Raw genomic sequence first — 13380 nt, forward strand, 5'->3', positions numbered from 1 at the left:
ACCTAGCAAATGTCCTACTCCCAAGAGATAGATTTCTAAAGATGCTTAAACTTTTCCACAAACTGGTATATAAATATATACAAAGTATCTCAGTCCAAAAAAGTAGTTATTTCATCAAAGAAATTCAGTGTAATGCATAACCCACAATAAACAAGAATTAAAACTGTTCACAAAAGGGACGAGTCAGTATAGAAGAAATAACATTTTAAGATACCATCGTCATAAAGAAGCAGAAGAGCAGGTATGTGAATTATGCCTGCACGGCACACATTTGCTCCGCTCTGTGGGCTTTTACAGAGCCTTACCTGTCGTGCGTATGTCCATGGCTTCCTCTTTATCTTCTGGAGGAGAATTTGCAAATTCCTTGAAGGGAAAGCAAGAAACAGAATTTTTATAATTTGGGGTTTGATTTTGCTTTATCTTATTAAGAAATGGCCATTATCTATAAAGTTTAACAAGTCTAATACGGGCAGATGATATTTTAATGGTGCTGTAAAAGTCAATATACTCTAGTTCTTACATCTATTTCATCCTTGAATGGTGTCCTGGTTGGTTTATATTCTGGGTCTTCATCTTCTCTATCAAATTCTCCCCTATATTGAAATTGTTAAAAAAAAAAAAAGTGTAAATTGTACAGATAAACAAGAGATTGGGTGGGGGGAGGGCAGCTTGGGAAAGACTAATCCTCCACCTGATGCTACTTTTAATTCTGAGTTAGACATCAAAGGCAACCTGATCAGTATTTAAATCATACAGCCATGGACGGGGGAAGGGTCTGGGTTAGGGGCGGGGTAATGGGGGTGGGGGTGGGGGGAGAGAATGTGTCATTACTTGGAAAAAACAATTTTCAGATTATCTAGATAATATATCGTGTTTAAATAATCATTATCGTATAGAAGCCAACTGGACTGGTAAACATCACTGAAGTTCCAATCGGATACAATGCAGTGTGTGGTGCAGTGTAAGAACTGAACCCTGCTGATAGAGATGACACTGACATAAAGTTTATTACAATTTTTACATGTCCTTCTTACCCGTCACCACCATCTGCTAACATGTCTGTTCCTCTTTGCTCGGCAGCTATGGCCTTGGCATCGGGCATGCCGACTCGTTCCAGGAAGCACAGTGCAGGGTCAGCTCGCATGGAATTGTACTTCTCGTAGCCTGTGCCATCCCGACCAGCCCACACAGGACATGTACAGAAACAGCAAAAGGGCCGTCACTGACAAAATCACAGCACTGCCATGATACACCAAGTTTGGCTCTCAAATGAGATGATCATTTATGAACCTTGTTTTAGTCAAGTATTCCACAGAATGCTCACTACAGGGCACGTTTTTTTGGGGGAACCACGTGACATTTCAGAGAGGTTTTATCCAAATGACCGCAAACATTAATGGAAACACAGGTTCAAAATAACTGCAAGATGCCTAGGAAGATTTTTGACCCTATTTTCCCCAAGATCTAATTCTGCTTGACATTTAAAAGGCTTCCTCACGCTCCTTTACGACCTCTGTAGGGTACTCTGTGTCTACCCCATCCTCCTGTGGATGGCTTCCGTCCTGAGGAACTCACACCACTGGCTGAAAATCCCTGTCTACGTAAGGCCAGCGAACCTGTCTTATTAGGTTTAGGATGATGCATGTCAGCAAGATGACACTGTTCTCTCTATGGTTTTCAAACTGCAATTTGCTTTTTGACTGCCCAAGCTGACTAGATGTAAAATGGCAGATCCCAACAGTGCACTGCGGGAAAATGATTTTTAGGCTGAGCTCACAAAACGCGGCTGCAGTACGTAGGCAGAACAGCACAATTCAATTAGGATGTGTACTACAACACACCGCTCCTAACTGCTGTAGCGCCGCAAGCCAAACTGTAATCATGAAAGGTTTTATAAGCCATCATTCTCCCCTTTAGTCAGGCTGGGCTGCTGAGAATACCTCCGCGACCTCCAGAGAATTGGGATTATAATCAGGAATCGCTCACTGTATATATCATGCCAGTTCTGCATCCCCAGCCTTTCAAAGTTAACAAGGCTGCATCCCACTCAGGGGAGCCGTGAGTTCTCAGCACTGACATTTGTGAAATATTGCTTGGAACAAAGCCCAGGAGGCACTTGTACAGATTAATAGCAGAGGTTAAGCCCACCGTCCACTTTGACACGGGTTGGCAGAGCTAGCAAGGGGAGCCGTGCTGGAAGCAAAGTTTAGGGAGAGCTATAGGACAACTTGGCTATTATTAAAACAAATATGGTTTTGGTTTTATTTACAGCCAAGAAAGAAATGTTTTCTTCTCAAATACTCAACAAACATTCAAAAACAGCATCTGATATTTACAGTTCATATTAGATTTTTAGTACAGGAAAATGGTAGAAGCCAAGAGTCCTTTGGAACTATCCTCATTAATATTATGACTTTGGAAAAGGGTATGCAAAGAGCTCTAACAACGAAGCCACATAGTCAAGATGTGGTCACATGAAACATCACTTACCGTGTTTGAACACTCCAATTAGGAGGGACTTATCTGCTTCCTTATCCCACCAATCTGTGGGGACTTCAGCATGGAAGGGTTCAGGTATCCACACATCAGCTTCACTATAAAGACACCGTTCATGTCATATTTAAAATACACATGATATTAGAAAAGAATTCTAAGTAGCAACAAACATGATACACCAGCCCACGTGTCCCCTTCCTGCAACATGCATCTGAGTATCATGAAGAGCAATGAGCAAAGGCTACAAGAAAAGGGGTAAGCCAGTTGCTTCCTACCATGGCCTGAGATGGACTTCATAGCAGTGTCCCCTTTTAAAGGTCACCTCAGAACACCAGTAATGTGGTTTACACCTTTTTATCTGTACCACGTACATGGGAACGAGCTTTTCCAGATTCCCACTGCATCCCCACGCTCACAGGGTAGAAATTGCATTCCAGGTGCAAAAAAGGAGATGCGCTACTCATGGCTTATGGTCGTTCCGAAACACAATCGGCCGTGTTTTCCGACCACTTGGATTATTACCCGGAGGTATGGGACAGTATGCGCTTGCACTAACCTTGAGTCAGCACCCTCTAAAATCTTATCTGCCTGGTCTCCTATAACTTCTTGTCTTAGGTAGTACAGCATGCGGACACGCAGCAGGACCCTGGAGAGGAAGACAGAGGGGGGAAAAAGTTCTTAACTTCAGGACTGTTTGCCAACAGTGGCTTTTGGCAGCTGCTGCTGTTCATCCATCATCCTGCCAAGGCTGATTAGCCATGCTGTATGGTAGGCTTGAAGCGTGACAGATGGTGGCACATAATCACCTCTGTGTGGTGCTTTCTGCTGGCTTCCAACAGGCCTGCCTGGCAACCGCTCACGCTGCACAGAGAGGGACCGAGCTCAGCCCAGCCTGGGCGCACTTCATTTAGTTTTACCTAGTGCAGCTTGTGAAGTTTAGACACGTACCCTACCATTGCCTCTGAAGTATTGAAGCAAGTTTGTAAACAACTGAGCAGATGGCTTTCAGTAACTGTTCTGCTTCATTATCTCATAAAATTTCCTCAGCTGCTGCCTTAATACCATTTTTGGAAGCACATCAGAAGTTGTAGGAATAAACGAGATATAAAATCTGGTTTTACTACCTTACAATAAACCCTCAATATGGAATGTCAGGTTTTTTAGATTATACAACTTTGCTTCCGAGAAAGGAAGATGGTGATGGGGGTGGGGTAGGGGAGGTGGATCCTCAGTCTTCTCTCTTAAGGAATATTAAATATTATTTATTCCTTCTAGTTCATATTACCTGGAAGCCTAGGTTGTAGCTTACAAAATAATAAAAGGATACAAAAGAGGTTAAAATGTGTCCAATTCATTGATGTTCTTAGTCATTTTCAAGGAATCAGCTTCTAAAAACCCATGGAATTCTAGGAACCAGATTTCCATTCTCACTTGGATTCCCTCAATGGCTTAAACTTAATTCTTTCAGTAAAGCCCACCTGGTAAATCCCAAAGGCCCCTGTCTACTCTGAGTCTAGCTAGCATCTCCTGCTGGACAGCTCCTGGTGTGCATTTGGGACTGATATTTGAAGACTTACCTCCTTGACTGTGAGTAAATGGTAATACAGAATGCTATTTTTCCCTATCTGGGTATGATCCTATCATACACTTACAGGATGTTTTATAGCTGACGCATCACATTTGTGTATACTAGCTCATCTGATCTTCACAATAATCCTACAATGAAGTGGGGCATGCTACTACTTTACAAACATGAAAATTGAGGATAACAGAAAAGCAGTGACGTATCCAAGGTCACAGAGTCACCTTCAAGCATGGACCACTTGGGATTAGGCCTTCTGACTACCACCTCACAGTGTCTCAGGACGTGGCAAGTGCCCTTTAAAATGTCAAAATGATAACTAGGGGCAGCTTCATCAAAATAGACTACTTTTGCATACATAAATAGGTACTCCATGATATGCCTTCCTCTCTGACCGGTATCTGCTTTTGAGCAACACTTGTTCAAGATGGACAAAGTGTGAGGCTACAAACATCTGAATAAGCTCCAATGTATATAGTCATTTTGGGTATTTCATTTTAATTTAAAAAAAATTTCTTTTGATAAGATTAAAAATTGGCTGTGCCACACTGAACTGGCAAAAGAAAACAGTATGGGGCCTCCACGGCTGGTACTTTTTTTCTTCTCTGGCTAGTGAAGAATTTATAGGCCAGATCTCCTGACAGAGGATGCTCAGAAAGGGTAGTTCCAAAGGAAGTACCCTCCACCTTTGGCTGGATTTTCTCTATTTTTTTTTTTAAACTAAAACTCAGCACAGTGGCAATGATCTGAATGGTTTCTTTCCCTTTTGATAGAAGACAAAGTTTTCTTCTCTGGGAGGAATTTTAGTTACACGGAGACCTTTAGGAGTTAACTGTGAATATTACCTTACTTCTAGAGGAAAAAATTCAAACCAGTGCAACTGGCAACTCAATAGTACCAGCAGGATAACAAAGTAGACAGGAGGTGGGCTCTGACCCTAAGGAGTTCACACTTGGTAAGCCCGACAGACCAGACTACTAACGAGTCCCCAAACCTCATTCACATTTGATGGGCAATCCCACTAGTGACTATTTCTGGACCTGCATCTGGTTCAAGACCACACATAGTAGTTTCTCTATCTCTTGAAACTTTTGAAGAGAATTAGCCAGTTATTTTCTAGGAGGTCCCTCGATTTGGGTTTCATTTTCTCTTACCAGTCATCTACATTTCCCCATTTTAGATCCTAGGAAGTCGTAGGGCATGACCTTCTAGGAAAACTGGACCACTTGCTTGTCCCAGAGAGGAAACAGCCAGCCTTGCTAGGCTTTCCCTAAGACTGGGCAAAGAGCACACTAGCTACATCTTACACACTAATGAGGGAGGGTACTCTATGAAAGTGTGCTACTGATGTTAGAATGGGAAATTTATTTATTTCTTTAAAAAATTATTTATTTATTTATTTATCTATTTATCTATCTATCTATCTATTTATTTATTTATGATAGTCACACACACAGAGAGAGAGAGAGAGAGAGAGAGAGAGGCAAAGACATAGGCAGAAGGAGAAGCAGGCTCCACGCACCGGGAGCCCAATGTGGGATTCGATCCCGGGTGTCCAGGATCGCGCCCTGGGCCAAAGGCAGGCGCCAAACCACTGCGCCACCCAGGGATCCCTAGAATGGGAAATTTTTTTTTTTTTTTTTTTTAGAATGGGAAATTTAAAACTACCACTTCCATCACTCTGGGATCCAGGCACAGGAGCCATTTTTCCCACACCAAACCACTTCACTTCCGGTTTGTATGAATCCAGAACTCAGAAGGTTATTGACCCAAAGTTCACATAAACCACAGGAAACAGAAGTTTTCTAAGAGCTGTAAATGGGGCAGGATTTTAGGGAGAACTATTATTCCACAGCAGTAACAGTTTCCAAGGTACCAAAATGGTTTGAGATAATGGTTTTAAAGACTCAAAAAGGAAAAAATTTGTCAGTCAAAATCTAGCAATAGCGATCAAAAGTAGGCCCTGAAAGCACTCTCATATTTAAAAAAGGATTAGGACCATTAATCACTGCAAGCCAGGAGTTATATTCCATGAAAGGCTTGGGATGACCCCATGGAGAAGGCAGGCTTCTGAGGTGGGCGGCACTGCCCTCATCTATTCTGGAAGTCCAATCTGGCTCTGCCCCTTAACTAGCTGAGACTAGTTACCAGAGTCTCCAATTGCTTGTCAGGTAAATGGGGAGAAAGAACACTACTTACCTTAGACAAGTCACACAGATAATGCATGTGAAGTATTTGGCACACTGCCAGTTATTATGTGCTCTGACTTTTGTTGCTACTTTTTAGAGAAATACACATTTATTTATACTCTGGCTGTATCTAGTTGAGATCTTGTTGTAGAGCTCTGTGTGGTTAACAAGGAAAGTGAGTCTTAAAGAGGCTACGGAATTTGCCGAAGGCCTCACAAAGCTACAAGTGGTGGAGCTGTTCAGTGCTGGCTAGTGTACTGATTCTCAAAAATACATGTTCACAGCAAGGGAAGAAGAATCGCCACATGCAGATGTTAGTTTAATACAAAGATAGTTAATAAAGCTCCAAGCCACGAAATAAATACAGATCTAATATAACACCTCTTGGTTACAATTAGTTATCTGCAACATTTACAGCAGCATTGCTCACAATAGCCAAAAGGCGTCCATCAACTCCAGTGCTCATCGACGGACGAATGGATAAACAAAATGTGGTCTACATGTACAATGGAGTATTATTCGGCCACAAAAAAGGAAAAAAGTGCTGGTACAGCTACAACATGGATGAATCTCAGAAACATTATGCTAGGTGAAGTCAACCAGACCTATAAAGACATATATATATATATTCTGTGATTCCACTTACAAGGTGCCTAGAATAGGCAAATTTGTAGAGGCAGAAAGAATGGTATTTGCCAGGGTCTTGGGCAGGGAGGGCGGCGAAGGAGGTGGGGGCAAGCTGCTGTCTAATAGGTGCAAAATTTACACTGGGGTCAGTGAAATGGTTTGGGGTAACAAGAGTGCTGATGGGTACACTGCATTTTGAATATAATTAATACCAATGAGTCACATACTTACAAATGGTTAAAATGGGCAGACTGCGCTATGTATCTACTATTATTTAAAAAAAAAAAAGAGGGATCCCTGGGTGGCGCAGCGGTTTGGCGCCTGCCTTTGGCCCAGGGCGCGATCCTGGAGACCCAGGATCGAATCCCACGTCGGGCTCCCGGTGCATGGAGCCTGCTTCTCCCTCTGCCTGTGTCTCTGCCTCTCTATCTCTCTGTGACTATCATAAATAAATAAAAATTAAAAAAAAAAAAAAAAGAATCCGTCATCTAAAGGTATGCCATCACGTGAGCTGGCATCATGTTTCAAGGAAAACACTAAAGCTGTACAAAACCAGGAACTACAGTTTAATGGTCAACTGTATACATCCTTTCAAGACGTACTTATTACAGTGGTGCTTTAGGTGTTTCTTGTAGCTGTCCTCCTGGAACAAGGCGTCCGGGTTGCAGCCAGCCAGCCAGTCGGCATCCTGCACCACTGGATGTGTGCTCTGGGCTTTTACCTTCTTTCCTTTCCTTCCCCGTGGCACTGGGGCTGATAAACCTAGAATCAGAGTTATAATAACAATAACAATAATAATAGAAGTTTTTTTATAAGCCCAATTACAGACAGCAGGAAGCAGACCTACCAGAGTGATTGACCAAGGCTCGCGTCTGGCCATCAGCCGTGGGTGTGATCAAATCCCAGATGAAGCTTTTTATATTCTCATCCCCCTTGTAGTGATTGAGACAGTACACAAGGATGGTCCTGCAGATGGTTTCCACGTCTTGTTCAGTGAGCTGACGCTTGTAGCGCCCATGGGAAAGGATATCTGTCCACCGTCCCCAACTGCAAAGCAAATATTCAGCATGTAAGAGGATGCCTTTCAGTTCAGATTTGGGGCTTCATTCTGAGTCAGGTAGCAGAGTTAGGGAATCTTGGGTCAAACTGGCAGCACTTAAAACAAAACTGGCCATAATTGACAGCTGGTGATGGGAAAGTACTTCAGGAAACCCGAGTCAAACACACTGGTGGAGGAGCAGGGCCCTAGCTGGTTGCCTGGAGCAGAGCATCACCGAAGTCCTGCCCATGGGGCTACCACAGGCTCTCCTGGGAGATTTGGGTGGCAGCCACAACCCTGGGTGAGGAGAACTCTGTCCACTTGGCCTCATGCTGCCACTTGGCTGGTGTGCTCCAATGCGGACCAGCTATTTGCCATGTGTGGCGACCCAAGTCTAGGACATGATGCTGAAGGGGAATGGTTAGTTTCACTCTACCTCACAGGGATACCATGATAACCAGTGAAAGACTGAACTGGCTTGAGTTTCCTTTCTGAAACAGGGCGCGCTGGTTCCCAAGTACAAGAGCATTCATGGACAGCACGTTTAGCCAACTCTCAGGCCCTTGTGTTAAATGGACAGGAGGAAGGACTGCACACAGAATGAAATAGAGAGCACACCACTGAACCCTAATAGTCTACTTGGGGTTATAATACCGGGCAGAAACAGTGTTGTGCTCTTTGATCCAGGTGCCGTGGCGTGAGAGCACACAACAGATGGGTAGATGCTGTCTGCACTGTGTCTCCTCCAGGCCACATCTCAGGATGGAAGCCAGCCTCTCTCCTACCTTCCTCAGGGGCCCAGGGCTGTGCACGGCGAGGGCCACCTCGGCTGTGGTCCCAGCCCTGGCCGGGTCCTCTCTGGCCTCTATGAATTCTCAGTTCCTCACCCTCCAGGGCCAGTCCTCAACTTCAGGCCTTTCGACACAATGTTCTCTCTGCCTGGAACTCTCTCCTCCCTGCCCAGCACCCAACTCTCTCTCCTACATGGACTAACCCACAATGTCCACCTATCAAGGCACATCGCTGTCTGTGGAATTCCTTCTTGTATATTCCCCGAAGGTCAAAAGTGGGGGGATGATACCAGAGCTGTGTCTTAAAGGAGCGACATGCTTTTCCCCTCCATCTGCACAGTCTTCCTGGCCATGGCACCATCACGGTTTCCCGCCACTTTTGTTTGTTTACCTGCCTTGAGGCAGGGGCCGTGATGTCCTACTCCCAGGTTTCTTGAGTATCCTAGCACAGTGCCCCACCTCCAATAGGGGTTTCCTACAGAGTAATGCCCAGGGGAGGGAAAGACACTGTGCTTTATGTATACTTCTTAGCTTTAGGAATTACTGATGTGTTCCATTCCTAAAGGAACCAGCAAAATTCTCAACTGTGATCGTTGGCTTGAAACATCCAAGCTGGTGCAAATTAGCAAAAGGCTCAGGTGTCTGTCCACCACATAAGAACAGACAGGAAAGAATTGTCTAGATTCTTATAGATAATCAGCTGAGATATAGAATGGGCTTCAGTTGAACTTCATTTATTCCATAAAAAAATCACTGATCTGGCACTCAATGTATCTGCTGGCATTGCACTCTTCCCTGAGGACATAGAGAAAAGAGTCCTGGGCTTCCTGGAGCTCTAACTGGGGCTCCAGCAGGAGCGCCTGCTACTCTTAGTCATAAAACAATGTGATGAGAAAAAAAAAAAAAACAAAAAAACAATGTGATGAGTGTGATGGAACGTGCAAGCCAGACTCTCTGGTAGAGTGCCGAGGAGATGCCTGTGCTGGATGTCAACGACAGGAGCTGTTGGGCAGATCAAGTCTGTGCGATTGGGGGGTAGAGGGGTGGGGAGTGGGGTGCTGCTTTAGGCAGTGGAAGAACTTGTAGAATGACAGAGATAAGACCTGAGGCAGAGCATGGCACACTGAAGGAAATGAAGTGGGCTGTCCCAACAGAGGCCTGGGCCACCCACAGAAAGGACCAACAGGACAGATGAGAGCCAGATCAGAGCTCTGTGTGCCATGTTAACAGGACGTATGTATTTACTCTGAAACTACTGATAATCAATCCACTGCAAGAAATAATCAAAAGCAGGATATCATCAGATCTACAGAAATGGCATTTTGGTGGTAGTTTTTTTATTTGAATAGAGCTTGCCTGCAGTCCCATAAAATGCCAGAGAATTCTTATTTGCAGATTCAGATATTTTAGTGAGCACATTGCCATCATTCAAAGCATCATTCAAAGCAAAGACTCAGAGATGAATTAGATATGGATCCTGCCTTTCAGAGACATGTTGTCCAGCAGAAGTACAACTCAGAGTTGAAATAACCATCCATTAATGTTTCAGATGAGTTAGAAGAGCCTTATAACTGAGATGATTGCCTTTAACAACTCTTTATAGCAGAGAAATACTAAAAGACCACCACAGTTGAAAATTTTATGCGAAGAAGCTAAAGTAGGAAAAGGTTTTGTAATTTTGAGACTTTGTTCTGAGTTATTAGTCACCAACAAGTAAATTTGGATCTGACATAATTCTTTAAGGGACAAATTCGTGCTCCCTCAAATCCACGAGGATATGAATGACTTGTGACCACTTTGACCGATCAGCCCTGGGCCCTATCAAAGTTGCTGCAAAGTCATTTGCTTGACTGCACTATAGGGAATCACAGAAATCCAAACACAAACACGATTTTTTCTACGCTGATTAGAGTTCTAGTATTTAAAATAAAATTCTGTTTTTCATGTGAGCCTGACTTACCCATAGACGAGCAGATTCTTCTCAACTCTAAAGCACTCACTCCTCGCGTAGCCCTGGGACCTGTCCTGGGGCCGCCTCGGCTTTGTGCAAGGCTTCTCTTCAGAATCACTTTCCAAGTCTGAAAATTCCATCAGCTCGTCTTCCTTCACTGCACTGTATAGCCTGGTTTGCTTCCTCACTCTTGGAGTGTCAATAACCAGGTTGTTCTAAAAAAGATAGCAGATAAATCTGAAACTTCTAAAAAAGCATCCCTTGGGTTAGATTAGATAGGGCTTTGAATGGGAACCTCTCACTCACCCTCCCATTTAAGGCATCAATATCCAATTCAGCCTTCTTAGCCCACTTTTGCCAGAAATTTGGATCATCCAAGGAAATATCTGTTCTATTTCCAGATGCAACAAAACTGGCCTAAAGGAGAAAAAATATGCATTACTTTGAGATGCTTTTCTCGGAGGCAAAATGCAAAGTAGCTTTCATTTACTCATTCAGCCAAACACGTATGCCTTCCTGCACTGTGTGCCAGATGCTGCAGTCGGTGGGCTAGGATGAAAGAGCTACCGTCCCTCAGGTAGCTCTCTGTCCAGGGGTTTAAATAGATCAGGAAGTGAAAGATGACAGTACAGCATATTCGGTGACGGGTGACAATGGTACATATAGGTACGACAGTTATCCACGGGAGGGACCAGGTTCATGAAGGGATGTAGCAACGGCATTGCTGGGAAGAAAGAAGAGGGTCCCCAGAATATAATTCCTGGGCCAGGCTAGAACAGGAAAGTATGCGGAAATGTTTGTGACAGAGCATGTGCAAAGGCTCAGAAGAAAAGAAATGCAATTGTGTCATGTGGCTGGTGATAAGAGTAGTCAGGGGAGAGCAGCTAAAGGTCAAGCTGGCGAGGCAGACGGAAACCAGGTCATGCAGGGCCTTGCATGTCCTGTTAATGAGGCCGGAACTCTATCCTGAGATAGCAGTGGACTCTTTCAAAATGGAAATCATCTCAAGATGGACACAATCACATCCAAAGCCACCTGTTTAAGAGCTCATACTGATGTCCTGGGACATGGGAGGCTACTGCAGTGGTTTACAGAGGAAGCAGCTCTATAGACTGAAAATGGCTCCACAGAAGTGGAGAAAAGGAGACAGTCCAGAAATGTTTACTCTTTAAAAAGTAAAATGAAAGCAGTTAGAATCTGGGTGGATGTGAAGCATATAAAATAGGTGGAGGAGGTGGGGGGATTGGGGTGGTGGTGGGAGGCGGCAGTGGCCCAGAAAAACCTCTGTAGCCAACTTGGCATATGAACAGCATTAGTCAGGCGAAGTAACCGGGGGTGTGAGTTGAAAATGCACACACACAGAGGGTGGAGAGACAGGCGTGAGGAATCTGCTTTTGCACTAACTGAATCTGAAGTACCTGTGAGGACAGACAACAGAACCGGGAAAGAGGCTGAAAGACATGAGAGAGAAGGTCCAGCACAGAGCCCAGAAGAGGGAACCTTCCAAGACTGGAGTAGCTGGGACAACTGGATGTCCATAAGCAAAGGGAAGGAGACAGGCCCCTATCTCACACCACAGGCAAAAGTTCACTCAAAAGAGATCACAGGGTGAATGTAAATGTAAATGTAAGGGCGAAATGTAAGGGCGAAAACTATAAAACTCGCAGAAGGAAAGAGCAAATCATTGTGAAGTTAGGTTAGACGACATATCAAAAGCGTGAACAATAAAAGAAAAAATGGGTAAACTGGACTTCATTGAAACTAAAAACCATTAAGAAAAGACTGGGAGAAAATACCTGGGAGAAAATACTTGCAAATCGAATTGCCTAATGAGAAACTTCTATCCAGAATTTTTAAAGAATTCTTAATATTCAATAATAAAAGCCAAGTAACTCAAAAGGTGAATAAAAGATTTGTACAGACATTTTACCAAAAATGATATACAAATTGGTCAACAAGCACATGAAAAGATGCTCAATAGCATCAGAGAAGGCAGATCAAACTAGAGTGAGTGATCACTTCACACTAATATGGCTATAATCAGAAAATAAAAAGTGTTGGTGAGGATATGGAGAAACTGGAACCCTAAATCACTGTTGGTGTAAAGAGAAAATGGTACAATCACCAAAAAACAGTCTGTCAGTTCCTCAAAGTGTTAAACCTGGAGTTAACATATGACCCAGCAATTCTATTTATAGTAGATACATGAGAGAAATGAAAAGATACTTCCACATAAAAACCTGTTCATAAATTTTTGAAACAATGTTATTCACAGTAACTCCAAAATAGAGACAACCCAAATTTCATTACCAGCTAGTGAATGGATAAACAACCCCAATGCCCATTATCAACTGCTAACAGAGGTACATCTATATAACAGAACGACGTTCAGCAGAACAAGGGAACTGACACATGCTACAACACAGATGAATCTCAAAAACACTATGCTGAGTGAAGGAAGCCAGACACAAAAGACCACATGTTATATGATTCTGTTTTGTAAAATGTCCAGAGTAGGCAAATCTAGAGAAAGGAGATTAGTGGTTGCCAAGGACTTGGCAGGGGAGGGGCAAGGGGAGGGGAGGAGGGAGAGGCTGGTTGCTAATGGGCAAGAGGTTCTGGGGCGATTGAAACACTCTAGATTTAGATGTGGTAATGGCTGCACAAGTCTGCAAATTTGGTAAAGGCACTGAATCATACATTTA

The 13380-nt window shown here is 43.5% G+C and overlaps 1 protein-coding gene across 4 annotated transcripts in view; it reads right to left on the bottom strand.

The window, feature by feature from the left end:
- CHD7 (chromodomain helicase DNA binding protein 7) overlaps positions 1-13380 on the bottom strand; it is a 190834-nt gene that overhangs the window by 14754 nt on the left and 162700 nt on the right. For all 4 annotated transcript variants that reach the window (XM_072734679.1, XM_072734676.1, XM_072734677.1 and 1 more), the window contains exons 20-28: positions 10982-11092; positions 10685-10890; positions 7742-7941; positions 7497-7656; positions 3053-3142; positions 2491-2594; positions 1035-1164; positions 521-593; positions 306-363 (exon numbers count right to left, since the gene is read on the bottom strand). In XM_072734679.1, coding sequence (XP_072590780.1) covers positions 306-363; positions 521-593; positions 1035-1164; positions 2491-2594; positions 3053-3142; positions 7497-7656; positions 7742-7941; positions 10685-10890; positions 10982-11092 — 1132 coding nt within the window. The remainder of the gene's footprint in view (positions 1-305; positions 364-520; positions 594-1034; positions 1165-2490; positions 2595-3052; positions 3143-7496; positions 7657-7741; positions 7942-10684; positions 10891-10981; positions 11093-13380) is intronic.

The sequence above is a fragment of the Vulpes vulpes genome, chromosome 13 (genome assembly GCF_048418805.1).
Source record: "Vulpes vulpes isolate BD-2025 chromosome 13, VulVul3, whole genome shotgun sequence".
Classification (NCBI taxonomy): Eukaryota; Metazoa; Chordata; class Mammalia; order Carnivora; family Canidae; genus Vulpes; species Vulpes vulpes.